Raw genomic sequence first — 24,457 nt, 5'->3', positions numbered from 1 at the left:
ACTCGCTCTCCATCCTCCTCCCTCCGCGCTCCATCCTCCTCCCTCCGTGCTTCTCCCTCCGCCCCTCCTGCTGCCCCATCCGCCCCTCCCCCACCACCTACCCTGTCAGCCCCCTCGGCTCCTTCTGCTAGACCTCAAAAATCTTCATTCCTCCCTCCCCCACCTCCACCTCCACCTCCTACAATGTCACTCCCTGCCGCACCTGCTCCACCCCCTCCTGCTCCTGCAATGACACTCCCCTCGGCTCCTCCAACTTCCATCCACTCGGCACCCTCGGCTCCATCTGCTGGTGGTCCACTACCATTCTTGGCTGAAATCCAAAGGAAAAGAGATGATAGATTTGTGGTCGATTCAAACTCAAAATATTCCACCACACAATCTCAATCAAGTGTGTCTGCTCCAACCGCCACCCCTGCTGCTCCAAAAAACCCATCCGCTCCTGCATCAACAGGCAACTCTATGTTTGATGAGATTCAATCGAGATTAAAGCATCACGGTTCTCCCTCTGGTTTACCCTCTTTGCCAACTTCGACCCCTCCTTTACCACATGCTGCTCCGTCCCTACCACATGCTGCTCCGTCCCTACCACATGCTGCTCCGTCCCTACCACATGCTGCGCCAGCTGCCCCCTCCCTACCACATGCTGCTCCAGCTGCCCCCTCCCTACCACATGCTGCTCCGTCCCTACCACACGCGGCCCCAGCTGGCCCCCTCCTACCAACTAAAGCACCTCCATTGCCAGGTGCTGCACCATCTGTACCACACTCTGCACCATCAATACCTCATACTGCACCAACTCCATATCAACCACCCGCTATATCCACCCCTCCTCCTCCTCCTTCCATCTTTACCATCGACTGTCTCCTCCTTTACCATCGGCCGTCTCCTCCTTTACCATCGGCTGCTCCTCCTTTACCATCGGCCGCTCCTCCTTTACCATCGGCCGCTCCTCCTTTACCATCGGCTGCTCCTCCAATTCATGCTCTTCCAATGCATACTTCAAAACCTCCTTCTGCACCAGCACCTCCAACAACTTCACCTCCTCTTTCTTCCCCTCTATCACCAACTTCACAAACACCTTCTCCTACAACAAACTCTCACAATTTAAAACAACGTTTATTCTCACATGGCTCTAATAAATCTCATTCCCAATCCGACATTACAATAGGAAACTCAGCTTTCGGATTGAAAAAGGGTAAATTACATATAGACGATTCAAGATTCAAATGGTCCAATGTCTCTCAATTACCTAAACCAAGAATGTTTAATGGTAAGAAAAAATTATACCCAAGTGGTAAAGGCAGTAGTGTTCCATTAGATTTACAAAATTATAAATAATGATACAAGACAAGTAACAAGACGAATAGTAACAAATGCTACTCTCACCTCATCTCACCTCATCTCATCTCATCTCATCTCATCTCATCTCATCTCATCTCATCTCATCTTATCTCATCTCATCCCATCCCATCTCACCCTATCTTTTCTCAAATATTCTAGTTGTTTTTTTTTCCTATTATATATCTACGTATACATTGCATACCAATCATCTCATAATGCATTTATGTAATATGTAATTTTTATATATATAGCCCTCCCCTCCAATTACATATACTTTACAAATCTCCGAACCTCATGGCATTTTGAAAATTCTTTTTTTTCTTTTTTTTTTTTTTTNTTTTTTTTCATAAACTGAAAAAAAGAACATAGAATAAATGATATACTTGTAAAATATTTTTTTTAAAACACAACCGCCAAAAAGGCTAAAAAAAAAAAAAAAAGAGAAAAGAAAAAGTCCATTCCTCAAATGTCCTCTAATCAAGGTATAAATATACCTGGTGTCTTATTGGATGAACTAAAGGACCAAGATTATAGCAAAGATGAAAGATTCACCCAATATGAAAAAAGGAGGAAAAGTACAAATTTAGGTAGTAGAAAGAAAAGAAGGAAAATACAAAGATTAGAGAAAAAGACTCAACAAAAAAATCGTAATCAAGCAAAACAAGTTTCAATCAATAATTTGAAAAAAATTCAATCAAAAGATTTACGTATTGAACTTTCTCAAGAAAATGAAAAAAAAATTTTGAAAAAGAAAATATCTACAAAAAAGAAATCAGTTAGATTTGGAGGTGAAGAAATTAAAGAAATTGAAAATAATAAAAATATTGATTCTGATGAAATTGGTTCTGATGAAATTGGTTCTGATGAAATTGGTTCTGATGCTAATTCGGATGATGATTTCGATGACGATTTCGATGATGATTCGGAAGATATTGAATTAGATAATTCTATGTCAGTAGAAGAGACAATGTCTGCATTGAAAGCATTAAAAAAATCTTCAGCAGTTAAAAAAGATCAACTATCTGATGAAGACGATCAACTATCTGATGAAGACGATCAACTATCTGATGAGGAAAACAGTGATGAAGAATTAGACAATTCCATGTCTGTAGAGCAAACAATGGAAGCTTTGAAAGCTTTAAAAGCAAAGAAAAATTCAAAAAAATTCCAAGATATCAAAAATAATGAGGAAGAACAAAGTGAAGAAGAAAAGAGCGATGATGAATTAGATGATGATGAATTAGATGATGATGAATTAGATGCTTCCATGTCTGTAGAACAAACAATGGATGCTTTGAAAGCATTAAAAGAAAAGAAAAATTCAAATAAATTGCAAGATGAAGAAAAAATTAAACCAAAGAAAAAAAAATCTAGCAAAAAGCAAATAGAAGAAGAACCTGCTATTATTCCAATGTCTCGTGAAGATATTGTAGCAATTGAAAGAGATGAAATGGATATGAAATATTATGCTAAAAAATTGGGGTTAAAAAAATCTTCGAAAAAAATTCATGCCAAGAATGAATTCGATGCAATTGGTGGTTTACTTGAAGGTTTGGATTATTTTGAAAATTTTGGTAATGATGATGAAGATTATGGTGATTTTGCTCATGATAATCAAAAAACTTATCAAGAAGAAAAATTGGATAGTAATGCTTCTGGAAATGAGGATGAGGATGATAATAAAGATGAAGATGAACTAATTAGCGAAGATAATAGTTCTAATGAGTCTAATGAAGAAGTTATTGAAAATCCATTTTCTTCAGATGATGAATTGGATAGTGATGATTTTGATGAATTTAATGAAGAAGATTTAGATTCTGATGAATGGGAACAATTAAGGGAATTAGAAGGGGATAAATCTTCTAAAAAAAGTACAGAAAGGGAGAATCCATACATGGCACCTGTTGAAAATACTTCTTATATACCACCGTCTATGAGAAAAACACCTTTAGTGGAAAATGATTCTCAAATTATGCAAGAAATTAAAAAAAAGGTTAAATCAGCATTGAATAAGCTTTCCGAATCTAATATTCTAATAATTATTAGTTCCTTAAATGATCTATATGATTCCAACCCAAGGCAATATGTAACAAAGGCTATCATCGATCAAATATTGGAAATCATTGTTCAAAGTAATAAATTACTAGATAGTTTCATCATGGTCTATTCAGCTGTCATGTATTCTTTGTGGAAATTAAAGGGTATTGAAGTTGGTGCATCATTTATTCAATCAACAGTAGAAATTTTTTTAATCAATTTTAATAATCAATTAGATATTACCAACTCTGAAGAAAAATTAGAAAATCCTTCAAATGATCAAGAAGAACATATTATTATTCCAAAACAATGTAGTAACATTATCACACTTATATCATATTGTTATAATTTTGGATTGATATCCTGTAAACTAATATATAATTTGATTTCAGAATTAATTAAAACTCCTAATGAATTCACTACTGAATTATTATTAAAAATTGTATCTGTCTCTGGTCAATTGATTCGTGGAGATGATCCTACTGCCTTAAAAGATATACTTTCAGAATTATTAACAAATGTAAAAACAATTAATAACAAGAGTCCACGTTTAAAATTTTTACTTGATACATTATCAGATTTGAAAAATAATAGATTAAAACCGTCTATCCTTGCTACTAGTAATCAACAATTGAAAAAAATAATCCAAGGTTCGGTTAAATCTTCTGGTTTCTTAGAACCATTACAAGTTTCATTGGATGATATTAAAAATGTAGAGACAAAGGGTAAATGGTGGTTAGTTGGTGCTTCGTGGAGGGGAAATATGGATAACGCATTTGAAGAAGCAGAATCTCAATCCAATAATAATTCCACTGCATTATCTGATAATATTACACTTGATGACTCGTTGTTAGATGAAATACCAGATTGGATGGCTATAAGTAAGAAACAGAGAATGAATACGGATATTCGTAGAGCTATTTTCATTAGTATAATGTCTGCTAATGATTACATGGATGCTTTTACAAAGTTAGAAAAATTAGGTTTAAAGAATAAACAGATGTTAGAAATACCAAAAGTTTTATTGCATTGTTTAGTAACCGATGGTAACTCAAATGGATATAATCCGTATTATTCTCTAGTTGCTTCAAAATTAGCTGAACATCATAGTCAATTACAGAAACCATTTCAATTCTTATTTTGGGATATAATTAAGAAACTGGAAGATAAAATGAATATTGAAAGTGATTCTGAAGTAGAGTTAGATGATGATTCAGATTTAAACGAAGACGAGAGATTGAAGAAAATATCAAATCAAGGTAGTTTTTTCGGATCCTTAATTTCAGAAGGTATCTTGAAATTTGAATCATTTAAGCATGTCCCAATAATGAGTGGTTTAACAACTGAAGGGTTATTGTTTGTACAGGTCCTATTGTTTCAATTCTTTTTAGCAGAAGGTAAAAAGGCTGAAATAAAGGGAAAGAAGAACTCCAGCGGTAAAAGAGAATATACTTACAAAGCTACTGGTTTAACCAAGCATTTGGAAGGTATCAAGTTGGATAATAAAGTAACCATTTTAAAAGGGTTAAAATGGTTCACTACTAAGAAATTCAAATATAAACCATTTATAAAAGGAAGCCCAAATAGTAAAGAATATATACGGGAAAACAGAAGACTGGATTGGGCAGTTCATGAATTTGTAAGTCAAATTGAAGCATCCTTGGATATTATAGACATTTAGAGCGCTTTAACCCACCTAATACATATAGTGCCATATATTTTCTTTAGTCAATGTACAATATTTAGTGTATTTTAATATTTATTTTTTTGTTTTTTTGATGTTTCGTAATTAAATAAAGCTTTTTTGTTAAATAATCTCATCTATATTCTTTCTCATAATATAATATTAGAGAATCCAAATGAAAAAACAAACAAACAAAAAAACAAACATACACAGTAATCTGTAAAAGAATGAGAAGATAACCATCTACTCGAAAGAATGCTAATGGAATCCATAGAAATATTGAAGTTACAAGCATAACAAATATATGTCAAAGGATATATTTAAGAATTGTTTGCTTCCAGTATTGGCTTATGCTTATTCTCAAGTATACCTATTTTTAATCTCTCTATATATATAATATTTTTATTCAATATTATCACACCAAATATTATTATTCTACATTATTTTACATATCATTTTTAGCATCGTCAATAGCCTTTACAAATAAACGACCATCAGCTTTTTGTTTAAATTTAACCACATAAGTTATTAATTTACCATCAGCATTGATAACAGGAGTTTTAACTAAATTATCATTTTGAGGGGTTAATGGACCAAAATTAAAACTTTTTACTAGTAAAGAATTTAATAATATATTGCCCATACCATCGGATCTTAACAAAAATCTAATTTTAGATTTGTCGTCCTTTTTCTGTAATAATCTCATTTCACCTACACCCTTTGAATCATATTTATGTTTTTCTGTATCGAATATCATTAACTTAGCCTTTTGTGAAAATAAAACATTTTCATCTTCTTCACCATTATGTAAATCTAATTGACTATGACTTTCCTCAAGCGGTTCAGCATTAGAAGTTTCATCATTATTTGAAGTGGTAACAACTGGAGTAGAAGAAGTTGCTTCAGTTGTAGGTGTATTACTTTTCCCCTGTCCAAATGGTAAATCAAATTTAAAGTCTGCTGGTGGAGTAGCTGATAAACTTGTAGAAGTAGCACCAAATTTAAAAGTTGGAGCAGAATTTGTGGAAGAAGACCCAAAGGTAAAAGTTGGTTTTAGTTCTTCTTTATTTTGTTCTTTTGATGAGGTACCAAATACAAACGATGTCTTTTTTGCAGTATCAGTATTCTTTTCTGTGGTTGAATTATTGGAAGTTGAAAATTTAAAGGAACCCCCCGAAGTAGAGTCTTGATTGGTATTTGTATTAGAACCTATATTACCAAAGTTGAATGAAGGTTTTACAGTAGAAGTAGAAGTTGGAGTTTTTGGAGTATCAGCGTCTGTATTTTTTGGTGCAAAGTTAAAACTTAGTTTTGAATTATCAGCGTCTGGTTTTGATTCTTGCTTTTTCTCTGTCTGAGTAGGTTGGTTAAATAAAAATGGATTTGGTTTAGCATCTGAAGTTGAAGTAGAGGTTGGTTGTCCAAAGAAAAATGGCTTTGGTTTGGCTGCAGTGTCGTCTGCTTTATTATCACTTGTTGATGTTTGTGGAGCACTAAAGGTGAATGTATTTTTAGAAGCAGTATCAAGATTAGTAGATTCTGGAACAGAATTTGTTGGCAAATCAACTTTAGAAATTGGTTTAGTGTTCTCTGTCCCTTTGGTTTCGAGTTTTTCTACAGGCTTAGAATCCTTAAATTTGAAAGTATCACTTTGTACTGCACCACTAAAAGTGAATTGAGGGCCCTTAATTTCAACATCACTTTCACTATCATCATCATTTTTTGTCTTTTTGGTATTGTTCTTACCAAATGTAAATACAGAATTATTAGTAGTTGGATTACTAGATAAAGTGAAGGTTGGGCCTTCAACTTTGATTTCATCATCAGAAGATTCATTATCATCAGAGGGTTGTGATTTAGTATTTGTTGAAGAAACTGGTGCACTTTCTGATTTTGTATCTGAAGCTAAATCCAATGGAGATTGTTTGGTAAAAGTAAATGAACTAGTTGGTACAGGATTAGTAGTTGGCACAGCAGTAGCGTTCCCTGAATGAATAAGAGTCTTCATAAAATTTTTGTATTTCTCCAAAATTGGGGTTAAATCTGCCATTGGATCATTCTTAATGGTGTCGATAATCTTGTCCTTAAATTGGCTATTCAAAGCTTTCATTTTAAGATCTTTTTCACTAGCAGCAGTATTGCTTCCTGAAGCTGAAACAGGTGCTGTAGCTGAAGTGGATTTATTATTGAGAAAAGAAAAGGCATTAGCCATTTTAGATTCATCTTTTACATTTTCATTGCTGCCCCTAAATGAAAATTTCATATTTCTTTTTGGCATTGCGATTTTTCTTTTGCTCATAGTTTCAGGAGAAGCTATTTTTGATGGCTCGATGGCACCATATCTTTCATCTTCCTCATCCTCAATATCATCTTTTGTTATCTGATTCTCAGATACTCTTTTCAACATTGTAGATAATTTTATTTGTAAGTGGATCGGTATTTTCTGTACAGTTTTCGAAGTATTTTAATTTCTTTCAGTTGGCAAAACTTATATTTATCTTTTTATTTTTAATTTGTTTTGATGAATAAAACTATTCAAGTTTATCTTGTATATCTTAAAATGAATTGCTATATAAGCAATGATTAAAGTTATTTACTCTTTTTGTTTGAAAAATCGATATCCAAAATTTTTCTGTTTACATATTTTATTTTTTTCTTTTTTTTCGTTATTTCTAATTTTTCAACAAGCATAAAATATACCTCATCTGTGATCGCTTAATTTAAAGATTCGTTATCATAGATTTAAGAGTGCCTATTCAAGTAACTAAGTAATTAAAAAAGGAATATAAAATATAAAATATAAAAGTTTCAATTCTTAAAGTATTATTAATTATGATGGAATATATGGATAAAATATTATAAAAGGTCACGTGATATAGACGTGAGTTGCAAAAAGAAATGCTCCGATACGGGGAGTCGAACCCCGGTCTCCACGGTGAAAGCGTGATGTGATAGCCGTTACACTATATCGGATTATTATTTGATGTTTTTGTTGTAAACCAACTTAGGAGTACGATACACTTAATAGTAACTACCAAAAACTTAACTTAACAATCTTATTAACTTAACACCAGTTAATCCTTCGAACTTACGAATATAATTGTTGTTCTTCTTAAACTAAATAACTATATAAAAGAACTATAAATTTATGTCTTAAGTCTCGAAAAGCTGGCCTTTAAATACTTTTCAAAGGTCAACGCCAGCTTTTCCATTTTACTTTAATTGGATTGTTTATAAACTTACTTACAAGGGTAGGAGTGCTCATTTTGAGTAATGCTGGCTAACTAGTAGAGATTATGCGTCGAACTGATATTCACAGGTATGTAACTAGCAGTTGCTCGGAGTTGTGTATAATTTCTAGTTATCAACTTGTAGATGAGTATAAAGTCGATCTCGTCTACAACAATTTTTGTTGTAATACGAGACTGACAGGGCAAGGGTGATATTTCAGAGTTCGGATGGTACTGAGATCAGTAGTTCCAGATTGTATTACACAAGATTATTGTATCTCCGCTTCGTTCTTCGCTATGTAGTATATAATAGTATATTGATCTATACATGCTCTTTATATACTTCTTTAGAGCTGGACAGTTCTGGGTCCATAGTTACAAGATACGGTACACTCATTGAAACCTGGGTGTCATTCTTACTAATAGGTATCCTAGACAAACCAGAAGTAGGTGCGGATTCAGTGGTTACAGTTGATGTTCCACGCCTGCTGAATAGTTGTTTCTCAGCTGTGGTCAGCTGATCTGTCCTCTCGAGGCTTCTCTTGTACTGATTTCTTGTAAGTATTACGAGAAAGGCGACGGCGTTTAGACGGTTTTACAACAATTAATTTTGTTGTATACATATGCTAAACAATAAAAAGTAATGTTCTCAAGTTTAGGTTTTAAGCAAACGATCACGTAATCCGATGACTACGAGTCATACAATCGTACAGTCGTGCGTTCACGCAATTATATGGCTATGAGTCATAATATCATGCAATTGTGCAATTGCTTGACAAGTTAATAAACCAATATTCAGGATAAATAGTTCTATTTGAAAACGTATAAATAGGGCTACTTATCCATCAAGAATTCATAAGTTTATAGCTCGGTCATATTAATTTTATAGTTATAAGAAGAACAAGTTATTTTTTAAGTACAAGTGGTACTTTAGCTTTTAGTGTAAAAGTCCAATAACTCAAGAATAGTTCAGGTTTGTGTAAACCCTAAGCCCTTGTAGTATTATTAGTATCATTTTGAGACTACTACAACGCATTCTCAACAAAAGGAAGGGCGTGTGGTCTAGTGGTATGATTCTCGCTTTGGGTTGTTCGACACAAATATGCGAGAGGCCCTGGGTTCAATTCCCAGCTCGCCCCTTTTCTTTTTTAAAAATATTTGGTTGAAGTCACGTGCCATACGTATTGTACTTTCTTCTTATGTTTCAACAAAGTTTACTGAGCCAAATAGTCGCAAAATAATATAACTCAGTCTTTTTAAGTGAAGATTATACCATAGGCTGTTGCCATAAAGTAGTAATTTTTTAACAATATAAAGAGTTTATTATTTTTTTCGATATTTAACTAGCTCGCCATATTGATAATTATATTTTATTGCCAGTAAGTAAAGATCTTTACCTCTTAGCATTAAAGTCATACTTTCTTTGATATAGTGTACTTATTACTTTCTTAATCATTTGAAAAAATAGCATTGATATTAAACTTTTACTGGCGGTAAAAGATACGCAACAACGTCAGAAAAAAAGGCAAAATAACCATAAAATATGATAATTACGGCTGTGTTTTATAGATGGTAGACAGTAGGTATACTATATATACCGAACTTTAGAGAAAGAAAAAGAAGATACAAGAGTCACCTAATATTTCTTTGAAAAGTAAAGACGATGCATACCACATAATAGTGATTCCCCTATCTATTCAACATCTCTTAGAAATCATCATTACTATGCATTTCTGTGTTAAATAAACTAAATCAAGTAAAAATCAAACGTTTATTGGTTTGGAGCTATATAATAGAGTAAGTATCTTGATCATTAATATAAAAAATGGCACAATTGAATTGAATAATTATAATCATGCATGAAGTCAAAGCATGTTTGTTTCGTCTTACTATATTAAATACTCTTTATGATATAAACTGTAATGCTATGTTATGAAATATAAGTAAACGATTCTTAAAATAAAGGGCAGCCAAAAATTCGAGAATGTTATCTCCAAATAAGGAAATATGCATCATTTAGGTATTCACTTTATTTTTCAAGAATATAAAAACTCCGAATTCGAAAAAAAAAAAATAACATTTTTTCATGACTGCTGACATCCACACACCCACACAATATGAAAAGAAAACCATCTGAAGAAGAGAAAATTAGACAAGCAGGGAAAAAAACTATCTCGGTAAAGGTTCTAGTGAGAACGCCCCAGTGCAGAGAAGGACTCTAGGAAGAAATTTCCTTTCTCTCTGGGCAGAAAATTCAAACAGAGTTCACTGGCTATCTTTTCATAGAGGAAAAGTATGGAGGAGAGTATCGCTGACTGTGAGAAATCAGATGGTTCGCATTGGATATTGGTGAAATCCACAATATACAAAACACACACTAACAAACCTACAACCCAATGACAGACTCTTAATCAAACCGAACCAGTTAGTTTAGGGTATGTGTACCAAATGGATGATAGCTATTGTTTGAATATTGGCAGTTATTGCTAAAGTTCAAGCTTATAGTCGTTTACTATTAAAAAAAGGAGTAATATTTTACTAACAAGTACGATTTTTTTATTATTAATTGGAAAATCACCGTGATATAGATAACATTTAAACATGCCTCCAAAGCAACAATTGTCTAAAGCTGCTAAAGCCGCTGCCGCTATGGCTGGTGGTAAGAAGTCCAAGAAGAAGTGGTCCAAGAAGGCCCACAAGGACAAGGCCGCTCACGCTGTCATCTTAGACCAAGAAAAATACGACAGAATCTTAAAGGAAGTCCCAACTTACAGATACGTCTCTGTCTCTATCTTGGTTGATAGATTAAAGATTGGTGGTTCCATGGCCAGAGTCGCTTTGAGAGATTTAGAAGCTAAGGGTATCATTACTCCAATCTCCAAGCACTCCAAACAAGCTATTTACACCAGAGCTACTGCTTCTGAATAAATTAATTAATTTAATTATATATTATTAACATTTTGTAATCAAAAGTCATCAATTTATAGTTACTATAATTATAACGTTTAACAAGTGGTATATAACTTTAACAAAAATATTTAAAAAAAAAAAATAAACTGCATTGTAGCTAACTGTTAAATATATGATTATTTATGCACATGATCTGATGACTAAGAACGTTTGGTTAACATCTCTTTACGTTTTTCATTCTCCTTTAATTTATGATAGACAAACCTCTTCGTCTCCTCCCAATATTTAACATAATGTGCTGGAATAAATCTATCAAACTTCGTCAATACCCTTAATATAGCAGTTTGGGCATATTGCGAAAATTGTAGCCTTAACCAGTATATCCCCAAATATATAATTAGGCAAAAACCAGAAGTACCATCTTGCATTAAGAATGAATCTAGTAGTAATGATATGACGACTGCAATCTCACAGTACGAAATGAAATCTAAGAGATGATAATTATCTAAACTAATTTGTTCCTCCTCAGTTGCAGCTATATTCAATTTTTCTTTAGTATCTTCTTGTGATCCTGTTTTGGGTATGGATTGTGGAGTCTCTTTGGGGGTGTTCTTACTTTGTTCTGAGTTCGAGTCCTTTTTAACGGTGGGAATCTTAGTAGTTGGATTAGTAGATTTAGGTCGTAAAGGAATCGTAAATTCAAAGTCATGATATCTAAGATGCATAAAACTTAAAAGTAAAAAGGGTAAGATTCTGTAAAAGGAATTGTTTGGTGTTAAAATCCATAAGGTAGTAATCATTAAATATTGGAAATTTTCTGAGCTCAGTAAATCATACCATGTTGGGTTTAACCCATCCCAATCTTGTTTCAATGTGATAACCCCACTTGTAAAAAACCCTATTAACGCTAGTTTATAAATTATTGTAGTTAAGAATCGTTCAATAAATTTTTTAAGTATATTTCTCTCCAAATTTCTTTTCTTTGAGTATCTTATTAAAAATAAATACCTCCAATTATAGTATCTGAAAAAGAATAAAATTTTATGAAAATACATTATACTAAATATAGTCCCAAAGATTAGAGTAACTGCATGACCTGCCAACCAGATGAGTCTTTGTTTGCTTAAAGGATCTATTTTGGATTTTGCAGTTCTCTTTCTAATAACCTTAATAGTATTAGCCATTGTGTAATATCTGTAATAAAACTCTCTCCTAGAGTATTGTAAGGTTAATAATGTATTAGCTAATTTTGATAGTAGCTTTGCTAACAATCATTTGAATAAAAATCAAATTATATTTTTAGCGTTATTTTAATTTCTTTTCTGTTAGTATTATATTATTATATATTACATATAATTGCTTTTTCTATATGGTTTTATAGATTCATTGTCTCTTCGCCCCTTTTTTACGGAAGCTTGGCAATGCAATTGTTTAAGGAAAAGCATTATGAACTAAAACAAAAATAAATTAGGTTTAGAAATTAATTAGATATTTTTGGAACGTTAAGTTTTGTAAAAAAGAAAAAAAAAAATCAATAAAAAATTCTACTCAATAGTCTGATATACTTGATGCAAACAACAATAATTTTACCCACGTGATCTCAATAATTTTCCAAAAAAAATCATCTCCTCGACGGGGAATTGAACCCCGATCTGGCACGCGACAAGCGCCCATTCTAACCATTAAACTATCGGGGATTTTAATCACATGGCGATTTAAAATAACTCCGATAACTCAATACTGCAATACTACAATAATACTCCAGCATATTATTGAATTGTATGACTCCTTCATTCTGCGAGACCTGCATAAGTGCTGCATCTTCTCTATTTAACAAGGATTCGATTATATCTAGAGTCTACCAAAGTTCTCCTTCTGAAGATATTTAATAAATATACGAAAGAGGAGGACTAAACTATTGCTTGTGTCATACTCCTATATCTAAATAACTCATTTCTTATTTATTTCTTTTTTTTGTTAGCAACCTTTGCCAACATGATTCTTTTAATCATCCAATACTTGATAATGACTATTTTGGAAATACACACATCATCCTAATGATATGATAATGACATTCAGTTTTCAAGTATATATAAGTGAGGCTAACTTACGATTAAGCCAGAACTTTACTTATAGATTCTAAATGTACGATATATAAATTAAGATATAATCCCTTTCTTATTTAGAACATTCCACTCAAGATATTGTATCAGGTAGTAATTGTCCTCTTAACAATTTTTTTGTATGTATTAAAAAACTATTATAAAAAGTGGTGACTTTTTTTTCTTTAAGAAAAATGTTTAAAAAATGTGGTTTATTCTAATTTACTTTATTAAAAATATATATAGTTGTATCTAGCTATGTAAAGATCCAGTTTTGTTTTGTTTTGTTTTTTTGTTTACCCAATGCTGTTATTTGAGAACTGATTTTAGAAACCATAATTGCATATTTTTCAATATATGTTTTTCAAATTCAAATAAAAATTCTTAAACTTATTAATTATCAGTATAACTAACTATTGTTTCAGTGAACTTTTTCGAACAACTATTAGATTATTTTATAGCGATACCTGAGAAATCTCAGATTATATTATATTTTTCCACGATTCTTTCAAATCAGCTGGATACTATAATGTTTGCACCTTTTTATTAAATTTATATAAATATATATGTATGCGTACGAATGTATATGAATATACATAAAATTGTTGATTTTTATTGTGGATATGGGTTTATTATAAAGTATAATTTAAATATATATATAAAAAAAGAAGAATAAAATTAAAAGTAGAAACTTATTAAAGAAGAAATAATAATCTACTTAAAGAGGGGTGTGAAGATAAAGTGTTTCTAGTGGAATTAAAGGGATTGTGTTGAAATATATATATATAATATAATAATGAAGGGCATTCACTTTTGGTATGGGAAGTTACTTGCATGCTTGCTCTAAGTTTTATTAGTGGCGAAAATATATTGTTTAAAGCCAAATAAAAAGCCATGCAAAAGAGGTGGAATAAAGAGAAAAGAATCTCCAAGTGGATTAAAAGGCAAAATGAATGTACAAAAATGTATGAAGTAAAAAATAAAATGAAATGAAGATTTGTGATGTAAATACAAAATGACAAAAGGAAAAAATGGACATTTTTTCAGTAAAAAAAAATTAAAAAAGGAAAGAATAATATATTTGGATGGTGAAATTAAAATTTTCAATTATATTTTATGTGGATCTGAACGATCAGTAGTTTCTTGCATTTAATCCACCACTGTAATTATCATGATTGTTGCTATTGTTTTTATTGAAATTATGAACATTATTTCTCAGGTTATTATTTGGATCTAAAACTGATGTTGTATTCGGACTTCTCATTGTTGAAGTTGTTGGACTTACCATGTTATTGTTTGGTATCACTATATCTTCCAAATCATCGCCATTTAAACTATACGTCTCTTCCATATCTGTTGTTGATTTGTTAGCTATACCTAAGGAACTCTTCTCACCAGCACCACTGATATTTCTAAATATATCATGATCAATTGTAGAACGAGTACCGTTTCTTGATATACTGCCATGGTTTGGACTACTATTCCTATTGGCATTACTAGAATCTAATGATAAAGATGAAAAATCTTCATCATATGAACTACTAGCACTACCACCAAAATCTGCGGTAGCATCTAAGACACCAATATCAGTTCCTAATGGAGAATTTGTTTCATATTTATTACTGATATCTTTACCCAATAGAGAATACCACCAGCTTGTAAAAATGTTCGCCTTATATGCAGTAACAACTTTACCATTGGAATCAATGAAATCGGTCTTTTTAGATTTAATACAGAACAAATATGAGAATAAAGCAATGGCTAAAAGAATAGGAACACCGACCCCAACAACAACACCAATGACGATATTTCTATTTTTTTTTGTTAGACCATGATGATTGTTACTTTTATAATTGGAACCTAGATCAGAAGTGGTAGTTGCAGTATATGTAACTGTTACATTATAAACAGAAACAATTTGTGAGCCATGAACCATACTAGTGATAGTTCTTGGTTCAGTGGATGTAGCTTTAGATTCATAGGTGGTCAATCTTTTTGAGTGTGAAGAAGATGGTGATGTAGATGAAGAAATGGAAGATGATGATCTAGAAGTAGATGAACTTGAATATGTTGAAGAAGTTGAAGTGGAATTATTCAAATCTTTCACCTGAGTGGTATCTGATGAAAAATGTGACGATGAATGTGAAGCACTGGAGCTAGATGAACTTGTAGAAATTGATGATGAGCTTGATAGGGAAGATGTAAACCCAGTTGAGGAGGTCTGATCAACTGACGATGATAGAGATGATGTTGATGTTGCAGAAGAAGAAATAGATGACACTGATGATGATGATATTATTATTGTTGATGAAGATGACGATATAACACTAGTTGTACTGGTTGTAGAAGTAGAGGAACTAGTGGATGGAGTAAAAGTAGTTGTGGTAGAAGATGAAGAAGAGGGTACCAAAGGCCGAATTGAAGTTGAGGACTCTGAAGAGGGTGAATATATACTTGTTGTATCTGTCGAAGATGAAAATGCAGAAGATGGGATTGGGTTTATAATTGTTGTTGAGGGCAACACCACGCTAGTTGAAGTTTGTGTAGAGGAAGTCGGGGCTAATATTGAAGTGGTTCCATGCAGCCTTGGTGTATTCGAGGAAGTTGTATTATTATCATCGTTTTCATTGAAATAATCATTGGGGTTTGCCAATTGGGAATGTGCTACATTCCATAATGGTATGGATATTAAAAATAATTTGTTCAATGTGACCATTTGGAAAAGAAATGGATTGGGTATGTTTTATGGTATATATATTCTTGAGCGAACGAATGACTTTAGTTAGAAAACTATGATAATATATTGTTTGTTTGTTTAATGTATAACTGTATTATGGTATCTTATTATAATCTGTTGTATGTGCAAAATATATGTTTAATGGCCTAGCTATATTCAATAAAAGAAGAATTGAAGATATAGTTGGTCTAAACTTTAAGCATAGTCTTGTATAATAACAAACTCCTTGAAGTATAATATAATATTATTTCATAGCCAACAACAAATACTGGAATACGTCTCGATATGTATGACCTTTGTTGATATAAAATGGAAGCCAACGAAAATTTGAAAATAACATAAAAAAATTAAAAATAAAAAAAGAAAGTTGTTTCACTTAACGTGTCAGAGCAAACATACTTCTACGCCAACCTTTCCTTTTGTTACCGAATGGAGGGAATTATTTTACTTGAATGAAACTTGATTTATCCGATTTTGCCCAGATATTGATGTTTAATAGCTGATTATGCTGGTGTTTACAACAAGAATGAATGGCTGTTCATTCCCGAATAGTTCTTTTCTTTCATTTTTTTTCACTTTCGCCATTTTCCATTTTGGTCATTTTATCTGAAATTGGACATACCGATTGGGTCCGTTGTGATGAGCTTTGTTTTGTTATTTCCAGATTCAAGCATATCGCGAAAATTGGCGAAGCAGGCAAGTTCGCTATTTATAGAACATTTCTCATATTTTCTTTTTTTGGAATCTGATTTAAGTGGTCAGATTAGGTAGTTACCCGTAATGGGAGCAACGTGACCTCCCTAGAACTAAAGGTTCCTGGAGAAATGATCCGGAAGTGCCTGGCACGCGTCACAAATAGGCCATGATCTTGAAACCCTCCACCTTAGGGGAGAAGTGTTGTGGCAATAATAGTGCCTATATGAAACCCGGCTCTAGTGTTTGAGTGTATTTTTATTGTTTTTAATTTGGGCGATCGATTGCGTCATCTTTAATTGGGCTAGTCGATAAGTTTCATCCTGTGGTTATGGTAAAACAGTTTCAGGACCATCATGTCAGCAAATCTTTGCTTGTTCAGTAATCGGATCCAACGAGTAATTGGTTTAGAACTGTTCCTACAAAGGCTCTGGGGTTATCGTTTACCCAATGAAGCAAAAAGTGAAGGTTTTTCCCTTTTTTGCTTTCCTTATTTGATTCGCTTTATAACTCTATATTAATTCGAAAACTTTGTGACATAGTGATGCTGGGTTATAGTCATCTGTAAAATACTCACCAGATCACTATATAATAGAAAACAAGAAATATATGGTTTCGTGGTCTAGTTGGTTATGGCATCTGCTTAACACGCAGAACGTCCCCAGTTCGATCCTGGGCGAAATCATTTTTTGGAAGAATTTATCATTGTCACGTGATATTTAATTATCAGTGCTTGGTTTTATATTCGTGCAATATAGTTGACCGAATAAAACAATTTATATATATATTTACCTATCTACACATTTTTATATTCGTACTTCAAGCCACGTAATTCATCAATACTAGTCTCTATTTGAAATCCCCATCTTTTGATAGAAATTGTCAATACAAAAATCATAACTGGAATCTCCAAGATAACTAACTCAATAAATTGTAAATCTTCCCAGTGGCTCACTATGATCCAGTTGGCCAGTATTATTAGAATTATGTTGACTAAATTTATCTTATTATTATCAATTTTCATCTTGATTTTATTTAATATTTCATAATCCCTTAAGACTTCATACCTTAGGGTAATAGCAGAGCATTGTATAGATCGACTACCAATGCTTAAAGCTGTTTTCAAATACTTTTTGGATTTAATTAATTCTTTGTCCATTAGATGATCATTATTCAAAAGATATGGATAAAATAAACTAATTATGAGTAACGACCCGAATATAACATTAATATATCGTTTATCACGAACTATATTTTCTTTTTCAAACTTTTCAATCAATTTATCTTGCTCACTAGTATCCATGGGGAAATCTTCAACACCCATTTCTAGAACTTTACGATTAACTCTTCTAAGACGTGACATTGTATATATGCGATAACTTGTATATGTTTGTATATATGATTGATATTAGTTTAATTCAATTAGTTATTAGTTTTTATCTATTTGGGTAAATTTTTCCTTATCCTTTTTTTTTTTAAACCCTTGTTTAAATTTTTACCCGTGAATTAATGAATACTTAATCAAATCTTCCTCGAATTGATGTATACCTAAATTGCCATTCCACTTTCTCAAACAGTTGAGATATATTTTGATTTTCTTGGATCGGAAACATTGAAAAGTAAAAATCCCGAACTGCTGCTACTACTACTATTACCTACGTCACAATTTCATTAAGAAAAAATACTAATAATAAAAAAAAAATACTATTAGGAAGAAGTAACATTATTAAAAAAAATTTATTTATCTACTTAATAGTAAAGTAATTAATGAAATTATATCAACTACTTCATAAAGCTAGTTACTAGCATCAAAATACGTGGCAGTGAGTGAATCAGAATATAATAGTATATATATTTAAATGTTACTTTTTAAGTAAAAGGAATGATTTAAAATTATGATGATAATATGAAATATGAAAAAACGAAATGAAAAGTGTGCAAAAGAGAAGTGAACATATGGTTTAAGGGTATTATTATAGATACCAAAATGGTATAATAGATTATGAATGAAGATAAAAACAGACGGAAAAGAAGGGGGAAAGCGGATGAAAATGAAGGGTATTATTAGTATGATATTATTGTTTAAATGATAGGTTTAGAAAAGAAAAAAATGTCAAATGAAAAGACAGACAAGATATGAAATGAGGAATAGCGTTGATTCTTTTAAATAAACTAGGCAAATGAAATAGTATCTTAGACAATATTCCAACCCAGTGAATTTTCGCTTGCGATTGGGTGAGATATTTTTAATCCTTTGGCTCTCATACCAATTTCTGCAGTCCCAGTATAGGTATCTTCTACGTCACCAAAATAATTGTTATCCATCCAACTATTGATTCTTTCATTTGGATCATCAAAATTATGAGATCTCCTTGAAAATTTTTCTGTTAAATTGCTATGAAGAGTGCTAATATTACTTTTTTTAGTAAAATTGAAATGGTCCACAATATTTGTTTCTTCAGTGACGTTAGCATTATGACGTTTCATAATGAAATGACCAATAGAGAAGATAGATAAAGCAATGAGACAACAACCGCCAATAACTACACCAATTATTAAGCCTGTAACTTTACCCTTGGTGTTTAATGCACCAGAATTATTTTTCAGGACACTTACTTTGTTAATTGGTGAAACATCCAAAGTACCGATACCTTCAGAATTTGAATTATCTGGAGAGTATGGGTTATTATTATTGGTATCGTCACTGTTACCGAAGAGATTTAGGCCAGTTAAAGGAATTGATGGATCAACTAAGTTAGCTAATTGTCTTGCAACATCTTGGCTTGCAGTATAAAAACTGCTTGATTTATCGTGAATTAATTCGCGCAAATGTTTAATTTCATCAGTGGGGAAGTAAACTGTAGCAATTGTAATTAAATAATCAGATTTCGTATCATTATATGGCACCAAGTTGTTAACTGATATGTTTGTCACATTACCAAAAAATGCATTAACTAGAGTGTTTGGTAAATAATTTATAATCTGAGCTCCTGACATTGGATGAGATACAACAAATTCATAATTTAATTCTTTTTTAAAACCAATGGTGATTAAGGAGTGATTTTCTGGTGCTGGAGGTTGCTCAACTGAGCCAATTGCTTGTGGAATTGCTTGGGTTGGTAATGTAGAAGTATCGGTGGAATTCATAGTTGATGCAACAGCTAAGGAAGTAGGAATCCACCAGTTTGATTGTCTAGTAATTGTACTTGATGGTGCTGAGGAAGTGAAATATATTTCAGATGAAGTAAAAGTTGAAGATTCGATATCTGAAGGTAGTAATTGAGAAGGTGGAAGTGAAGTTTCAGCTACAGACGATGTGAACACATTGGAGTTACTTTCTGAATTAGGTTCAATAGTAGATTTAATAGATGAAGTTGGAACAATAGTTTTTGGTTTGCTACTTTGAACAACTGGGGGGGTCGTTTCAGAATGGTATGATGAGTTTGGTGATTTGTTGCTTGAGATTTCAGTGACAGAGGTTTCAGTAAAGGACTCTGGGGATGGTGACGTTAATTCAGAAGTTGACAAAGTTTTTTCTGAAAAGCTTTTTGAAGTAGAAGAAAATTTAGAGTTAGTAAAATCACTTTCAGAAATTTTTGTTGTAGTAGAATGAATAGAATGAGAACTAATTGGAGATACAAGTTCTGATGTAGTAGAAGAAGTAATATAATTGACAGAAGAAGTCGACTGCTCAGAACGGAACTTATGTGATTCGCTAGAAATCGATGTAAAGCTAGGTGAAATAAGTGAGGAATAGGTCTGTGGCTTGGTTGAACTTTCAATAGCTTGATTAGTAGAAGAAGTGTGTTCCGGTAAAATCAATTCAGATGGGAGAGAAGTTCTAGTCGAGTTTCCACTAGTTTTAGTGGTAGAAAATGTATGCTCTGATGAGATCAGAATGGAAGTTTGCGGCTTACTAATTGAGCTTGTTGTGATGTAATTAGTAGATGAGGTATGCTCTTTAGAATTCACTTCAGAAGGGTCTTGAGTTTGGGTGGAGTTTCCGCTTGTTTGAGTGGTAGAAAACGTGTGCTGTGATGAAGTCAGAATAGAAGTTTGGTAGCTTCTAGTTGAACTTTCTATAATCTTGCTAGTAGAGGTAGATTCCTCTGAAGTTATTTCAGAAGATTGATAAGTTTGAGCAAGGTTGCTACTTGTCAGACTAGTAGATAAAGTATCCTGTGATGAGATAGCTTTAGAAGTAAAGCTTCTAGTTGAACTTTCCATAATCTGGCTGGTAGTAAAAGAATGATCTGAGTGTTGTGCCTCGGAAGAAAGGTAACTTCTAGTTGGTATTATTAAATTGGAGGAAAGCTTTCCAGATGAATAAGGTGAATTAGATAGTACTATGCTAACAGAGGTAGATGACTCAGATAGTGTGTGTTCAATAGACGATTCATCAATTGAGAGAGCTTGTGATTCTGTAACAGTATTTGATGAATAAATTGCAGAAACGGATAGAATGGAAGATGAAGTACTTTCAATAGATTCTTCAGAAGAGGAGTCTATAGAAGTGGTTGATAACAATGTTGAGGAAGTTGGTAGAATGTTGGAAATTTGTTCTTGTGATGGCAAAGTTGATGAGACGCTGGCGGAAGTTTCTGAAATTACAATACTTTCAGATAGGGAACCATAGCTTGAGCTTAATGAAGGATCCATTACAGAAGTAGGTGATGAAGAAGTTGATACTGAATCTAAAAGATCACTTGTTTTTGACACAGTAGATTCAATATTATCTTGTGAAACTAAGGATGATTTATAAGTATTTTCAGATGACCAGTGTTCTGAGGGGAATGAAGATTGGTCTGTAGAGATGAAAGCTATTGAGCCTGTGCTCGATTTAAAAGTTGGCTCCATAACTGATTGGCTGAGTTCCGAAGGGGAGTTGGCTGAACTAACGTCAGCTGGTGATTCAGAAACTGAAGAAGATAGAACAATAGGAAGAGTGGTAGATGATACAGTTTTCATAGAAGAAGCTGTAGAGATATCTAACGTAGTAGAAGTTAGAGAAGAAGTTAGTAAACTTTCACCATTAGATATAGGCAAAGTATTAGAGTTTAAATCTGTGGTGGATGATTCTATGTTGGTATTAGTAGATGCAGTTTTAGACAAGATATCAATGCTTGAAACTGGTAAAATTTCAGATGTACTAGTAATCATTGGGGTACTCTGAGAGTTAGATATTGTTGAAACTGTATTGGAACTTAAAATAAGCCCATTGAAATCTTCATTACTGGAACTAGTAGGAGTGAATTGTGTGTTTGAACTAGTTGATATAAGTTGAAGACTAGATGTGGTCGATATACTTTGGGTAGATTGTTTGATAACTGGAGTACTAGAGGTATATTGGCTGAATGCGGGTGTACTAGAAAAAGGTTGCCCAGGAGTTTGAATTTCAGATATGGCTTGGCTAGTGGTACCAGTAGAAGTAGTTTGATCAAAGATTGGGATATCAGAGGAAGGTGACTCACTCAATTGGAAAGTAGAAGTAGTTTGACTGAGTATCTGACCGTTAGAGATGGTTTGTTCATCGGTTGAAATAATAGAACTAGAGATAAGTTGTTCTGTATATTGGGTATTCGAAGAAGATTGATCAATTGTTAAGCTATTAAATGACGATTGTATACTTGCTTGGACACTAAAAGTAGTCTGAACAAAAGTTTGAGAACTAGAAATGACTTGTTCATCAATTTGAACACTCGAAGTAGTTTGCTCAAGAGCAAGGCTATTAGAGGTTAGTAGTTCACTATTTTGAATGCTCGAAGTAGTTTGATCAAAAGTTGGGATGTTAGAGATAACTTGTTCAATAATAGGAGTACTAGAAGTAACTGGTTGGTTTTGAGAATCAGAAGTAATAAGTTGAGGTGGTATACTAGAGGTGACTTGCTCCAGTACTTGAGTATTTGAAGTAGTTTGAATAAATTCTGGTGTACTAGATGTAACTTGCTCTACGATTTGAGTCATCGAAGTAGTTTGGTCAAATACTAGAGAGTTAGAAGATCCTTGTTCCACAGCTTGAGTGCTTGAAATAACTTGTTCGATTACACTATCACTAGATATAATTATTTGTACTTCATCTGTACTAGAAAAAATTAGACTAGTAGTGCTAGGAATTGTTTGTTGAATGACATCCGTACTGGATGTACTTTGTTCAATTGGTGGAGAACTAGATGTAATTTCTTGTGTGAATTGGTTAGAAGTAATCTGCTGAGATAATTGTGTGTTAGAAGTAGTTTGGGTACTAGGAGCAGTCTGTTTAATTGTACTAGAAATACTTTGAATAGGTTGTAAATTAGAAGTATGTTGTTCAAAATCTGAGTTTGAGGTAGTTGGCTTAAATGTGTTGAAGGTGGTTTGTGCAACAAATTGGTTTGAAGTACTCTGTTCAAGTGTATTTTGATCAAGGATATTAGAGGTGGTTTGCTCTTGTTGTGGGCTCGATGTAGTTTGTTGAGCTAAGGTTGATATAGTTTGCTCATCTGGAATTGAAGTAGTTTGCTCAAATGTATTTGAGGTGAATTGCTGATAAATAGGACTTGAAGTAGTTTGTTCAACAACCAAGTTTGAAGTAGTTTGATCAGAAAAAGTGTTTGAAGTTGTTTGATCAATAACTGGGGTTGAAGTGGTTTGCTTATCAATTGGGGTTGAAGTAATCATTTCAGCAGGAGTTGAGGTAGTTGGATCAGGTATGATTGAAGTAGTTTGTTCGACTTGTGTGTTGGAGGTAGTCTCATCAACTGCATTTGAAGTAGTCTGCTGAATTTGGGTATCAGATGTAAGTTGAGGTATTGTGTTTGAGGTGGTTTGGTCAGCAATTGGGGTGGAAGTGGTTTGGTCAGCAACTGGAGTTGAAGTGGTTTGATCAGCAATTGGAGTTGAGGTGGTTTGATCAGCAATTGGAGTAGAAGTAGTTTGGTCAGCAACTGGAGTTGAAGTGGTTTGATCAGCAACTGGAGTTGAGGTGGTTTGATCAGCAATTGGGGTAGAAGTAGTTTGGTCAGCAACTGGAGTTGAAGTGGTTTGGTCAGCAATTGGAGTTGAGGTGGTTTGATCAGCAACTGGAGTTGAAGTGGTTTGATCAGCAATTGGGGTAGAAGTGGTTTGATCAGCAATTGGAGTTGAAGTGGTTTGATCAGCAATTGGGGTAGAAGTGGTTTGATCAGCAATTGGAGTTGAGGTGGCCTGTTCTGCTTGTGCATTTGAAGTGGCTTGTTCCGCTTGGGTGCTTGAAGTGGTTTGTAGAACTGGAGTCGAGGTAGTCTGTGGTGCCTGTGTATTTGAAGTAGCTTGTACGAGTTGCGAACTTGAAGTCGTTTTCTCAACTTGTGTGTTTGAAGTAGTTTGGCCAACAAATGTATTAGTGGTGGCGGGTCGACCTTGTGTGGTGGAAGTTCCTTGTTGAGGTTGTGTAGTAGTCAATTGATCTATTTGTGAAGTGGAAGTTGTTTGCTCATCTTGTATATTCGAAGTCGGCTGATCAAATTCTATAGTTGAAGTAGATGGTTGTACTATTGGCGTGAACGTATCTTGTGTATCTTGATCGATTATGTTCAAACTTTTCTGTTCGGATTGTATGAGATTTTGAATTGTAGTTGGATCAGTTGCGTTTGCAGTAACATGGTTTATAAGGAATAGGATATTTAAACAATAATAGAGATTCCGTATGTTCATAGTGATGGGGTAAAGAGCGTGAAGGGTTTGGTTTTATTGTTGTTAATGAAAG

At 33.1% G+C, this 24,457-nt stretch overlaps 8 protein-coding genes and 4 non-coding genes across 12 annotated transcripts in view; 5 read left to right on the top strand and 7 right to left on the bottom strand.

The window, feature by feature from the left end:
* VRP1 (Vrp1p) overlaps positions 1–1,338 on the top strand; it is a gene marked incomplete at both ends in the record, with an annotated part of 2,148 nt that extends 810 nt beyond the window's left edge. The window contains one exon of the mRNA XM_004181546.1: positions 1–1,338. This exon is cut by the window's left edge and continues 810 nt beyond it. Within this exon, the coding sequence (XP_004181594.1) occupies positions 1–1,338 (1,338 nt within the window).
* Positions 1,339–1,807: 469 nt separating this feature from the next.
* Positions 1,808–5,059, top strand: SGD1 (Sgd1p; the record flags this gene model as incomplete). The annotated part of the gene is made up of 1 exon (XM_004181545.1): positions 1,808–5,059. The coding sequence occupies one exon, from the start codon at positions 1,808–1,810 to the stop codon at positions 5,057–5,059; it is 3,252 nt and encodes a 1,083-aa protein (XP_004181593.1).
* Positions 5,060–5,507: 448 nt separating this feature from the next.
* On the bottom strand, positions 5,508–7,469 carry NUP2 (nucleoporin NUP2; the record flags this gene model as incomplete). The annotated part of the gene is made up of 1 exon (XM_004181544.1): positions 5,508–7,469. One exon carries the CDS (start codon positions 7,467–7,469, stop codon positions 5,508–5,510), a length of 1,962 nt encoding a protein of 653 aa, XP_004181592.1.
* A 494-nt stretch (positions 7,470–7,963) lies between these two features.
* Positions 7,964–8,035, bottom strand: TBLA0Gtrna6E. The gene has a single exon. It is a non-coding gene; the product is annotated as a tRNA-Glu (tRNA).
* Positions 8,036–9,343: 1,308 nt separating this feature from the next.
* TBLA0Gtrna2P lies at positions 9,344–9,431 on the top strand. Its single transcript is given in 2 exon segments — positions 9,344–9,380; positions 9,395–9,431. It is a non-coding gene; the product is annotated as a tRNA-Pro (tRNA).
* Positions 9,432–10,893: 1,462 nt separating this feature from the next.
* On the top strand, positions 10,894–11,220 carry TBLA0G01250 (40S ribosomal protein eS25; the record flags this gene model as incomplete). The annotated part of the gene is made up of 1 exon (XM_004181543.1): positions 10,894–11,220. The coding sequence occupies one exon, from the start codon at positions 10,894–10,896 to the stop codon at positions 11,218–11,220; it is 327 nt and encodes a 108-aa protein (XP_004181591.1).
* Positions 11,221–11,402: 182 nt separating this feature from the next.
* TBLA0G01240 (uncharacterized protein) lies at positions 11,403–12,386 on the bottom strand (the record flags this gene model as incomplete). Its single annotated transcript, XM_004181542.1, has 1 exon — positions 11,403–12,386. One exon carries the CDS (start codon positions 12,384–12,386, stop codon positions 11,403–11,405), a length of 984 nt encoding a protein of 327 aa, XP_004181590.1.
* A 441-nt stretch (positions 12,387–12,827) lies between these two features.
* TBLA0Gtrna4D lies at positions 12,828–12,899 on the bottom strand. The gene has a single exon. It is a non-coding gene; the product is annotated as a tRNA-Asp (tRNA).
* A 1,537-nt stretch (positions 12,900–14,436) lies between these two features.
* On the bottom strand, positions 14,437–16,020 carry MID2 (Mid2p; the record flags this gene model as incomplete). The annotated part of the gene is made up of 1 exon (XM_004181541.1): positions 14,437–16,020. The coding sequence occupies one exon, from the start codon at positions 16,018–16,020 to the stop codon at positions 14,437–14,439; it is 1,584 nt and encodes a 527-aa protein (XP_004181589.1).
* Positions 16,021–17,345: 1,325 nt separating this feature from the next.
* Positions 17,346–17,419, top strand: TBLA0Gtrna4V. Its single transcript has one exon. It is a non-coding gene; the product is annotated as a tRNA-Val (tRNA).
* A 111-nt stretch (positions 17,420–17,530) lies between these two features.
* TBLA0G01220 (uncharacterized protein) lies at positions 17,531–18,097 on the bottom strand (the record flags this gene model as incomplete). The annotated part of the gene is made up of 1 exon (XM_004181540.1): positions 17,531–18,097. One exon carries the CDS (start codon positions 18,095–18,097, stop codon positions 17,531–17,533), a length of 567 nt encoding a protein of 188 aa, XP_004181588.1.
* An 830-nt stretch (positions 18,098–18,927) lies between these two features.
* MSB2 (Msb2p) lies at positions 18,928–24,405 on the bottom strand (the record flags this gene model as incomplete). Its single annotated transcript, XM_004181539.1, has 1 exon — positions 18,928–24,405. The coding sequence occupies one exon, from the start codon at positions 24,403–24,405 to the stop codon at positions 18,928–18,930; it is 5,478 nt and encodes a 1,825-aa protein (XP_004181587.1).
* Between the last annotated feature and the right edge of the window lie 52 nt (positions 24,406–24,457).

The sequence above is a fragment of the Henningerozyma blattae genome, chromosome 7 (genome assembly GCF_000315915.1).
Source record: "Henningerozyma blattae CBS 6284 chromosome 7, complete genome".
Lineage (NCBI taxonomy): Eukaryota > Fungi > Ascomycota > Saccharomycetes > Saccharomycetales > Saccharomycetaceae > Henningerozyma > Henningerozyma blattae.
This window is presented reverse-complemented; position numbering and strand designations above follow the sequence as displayed.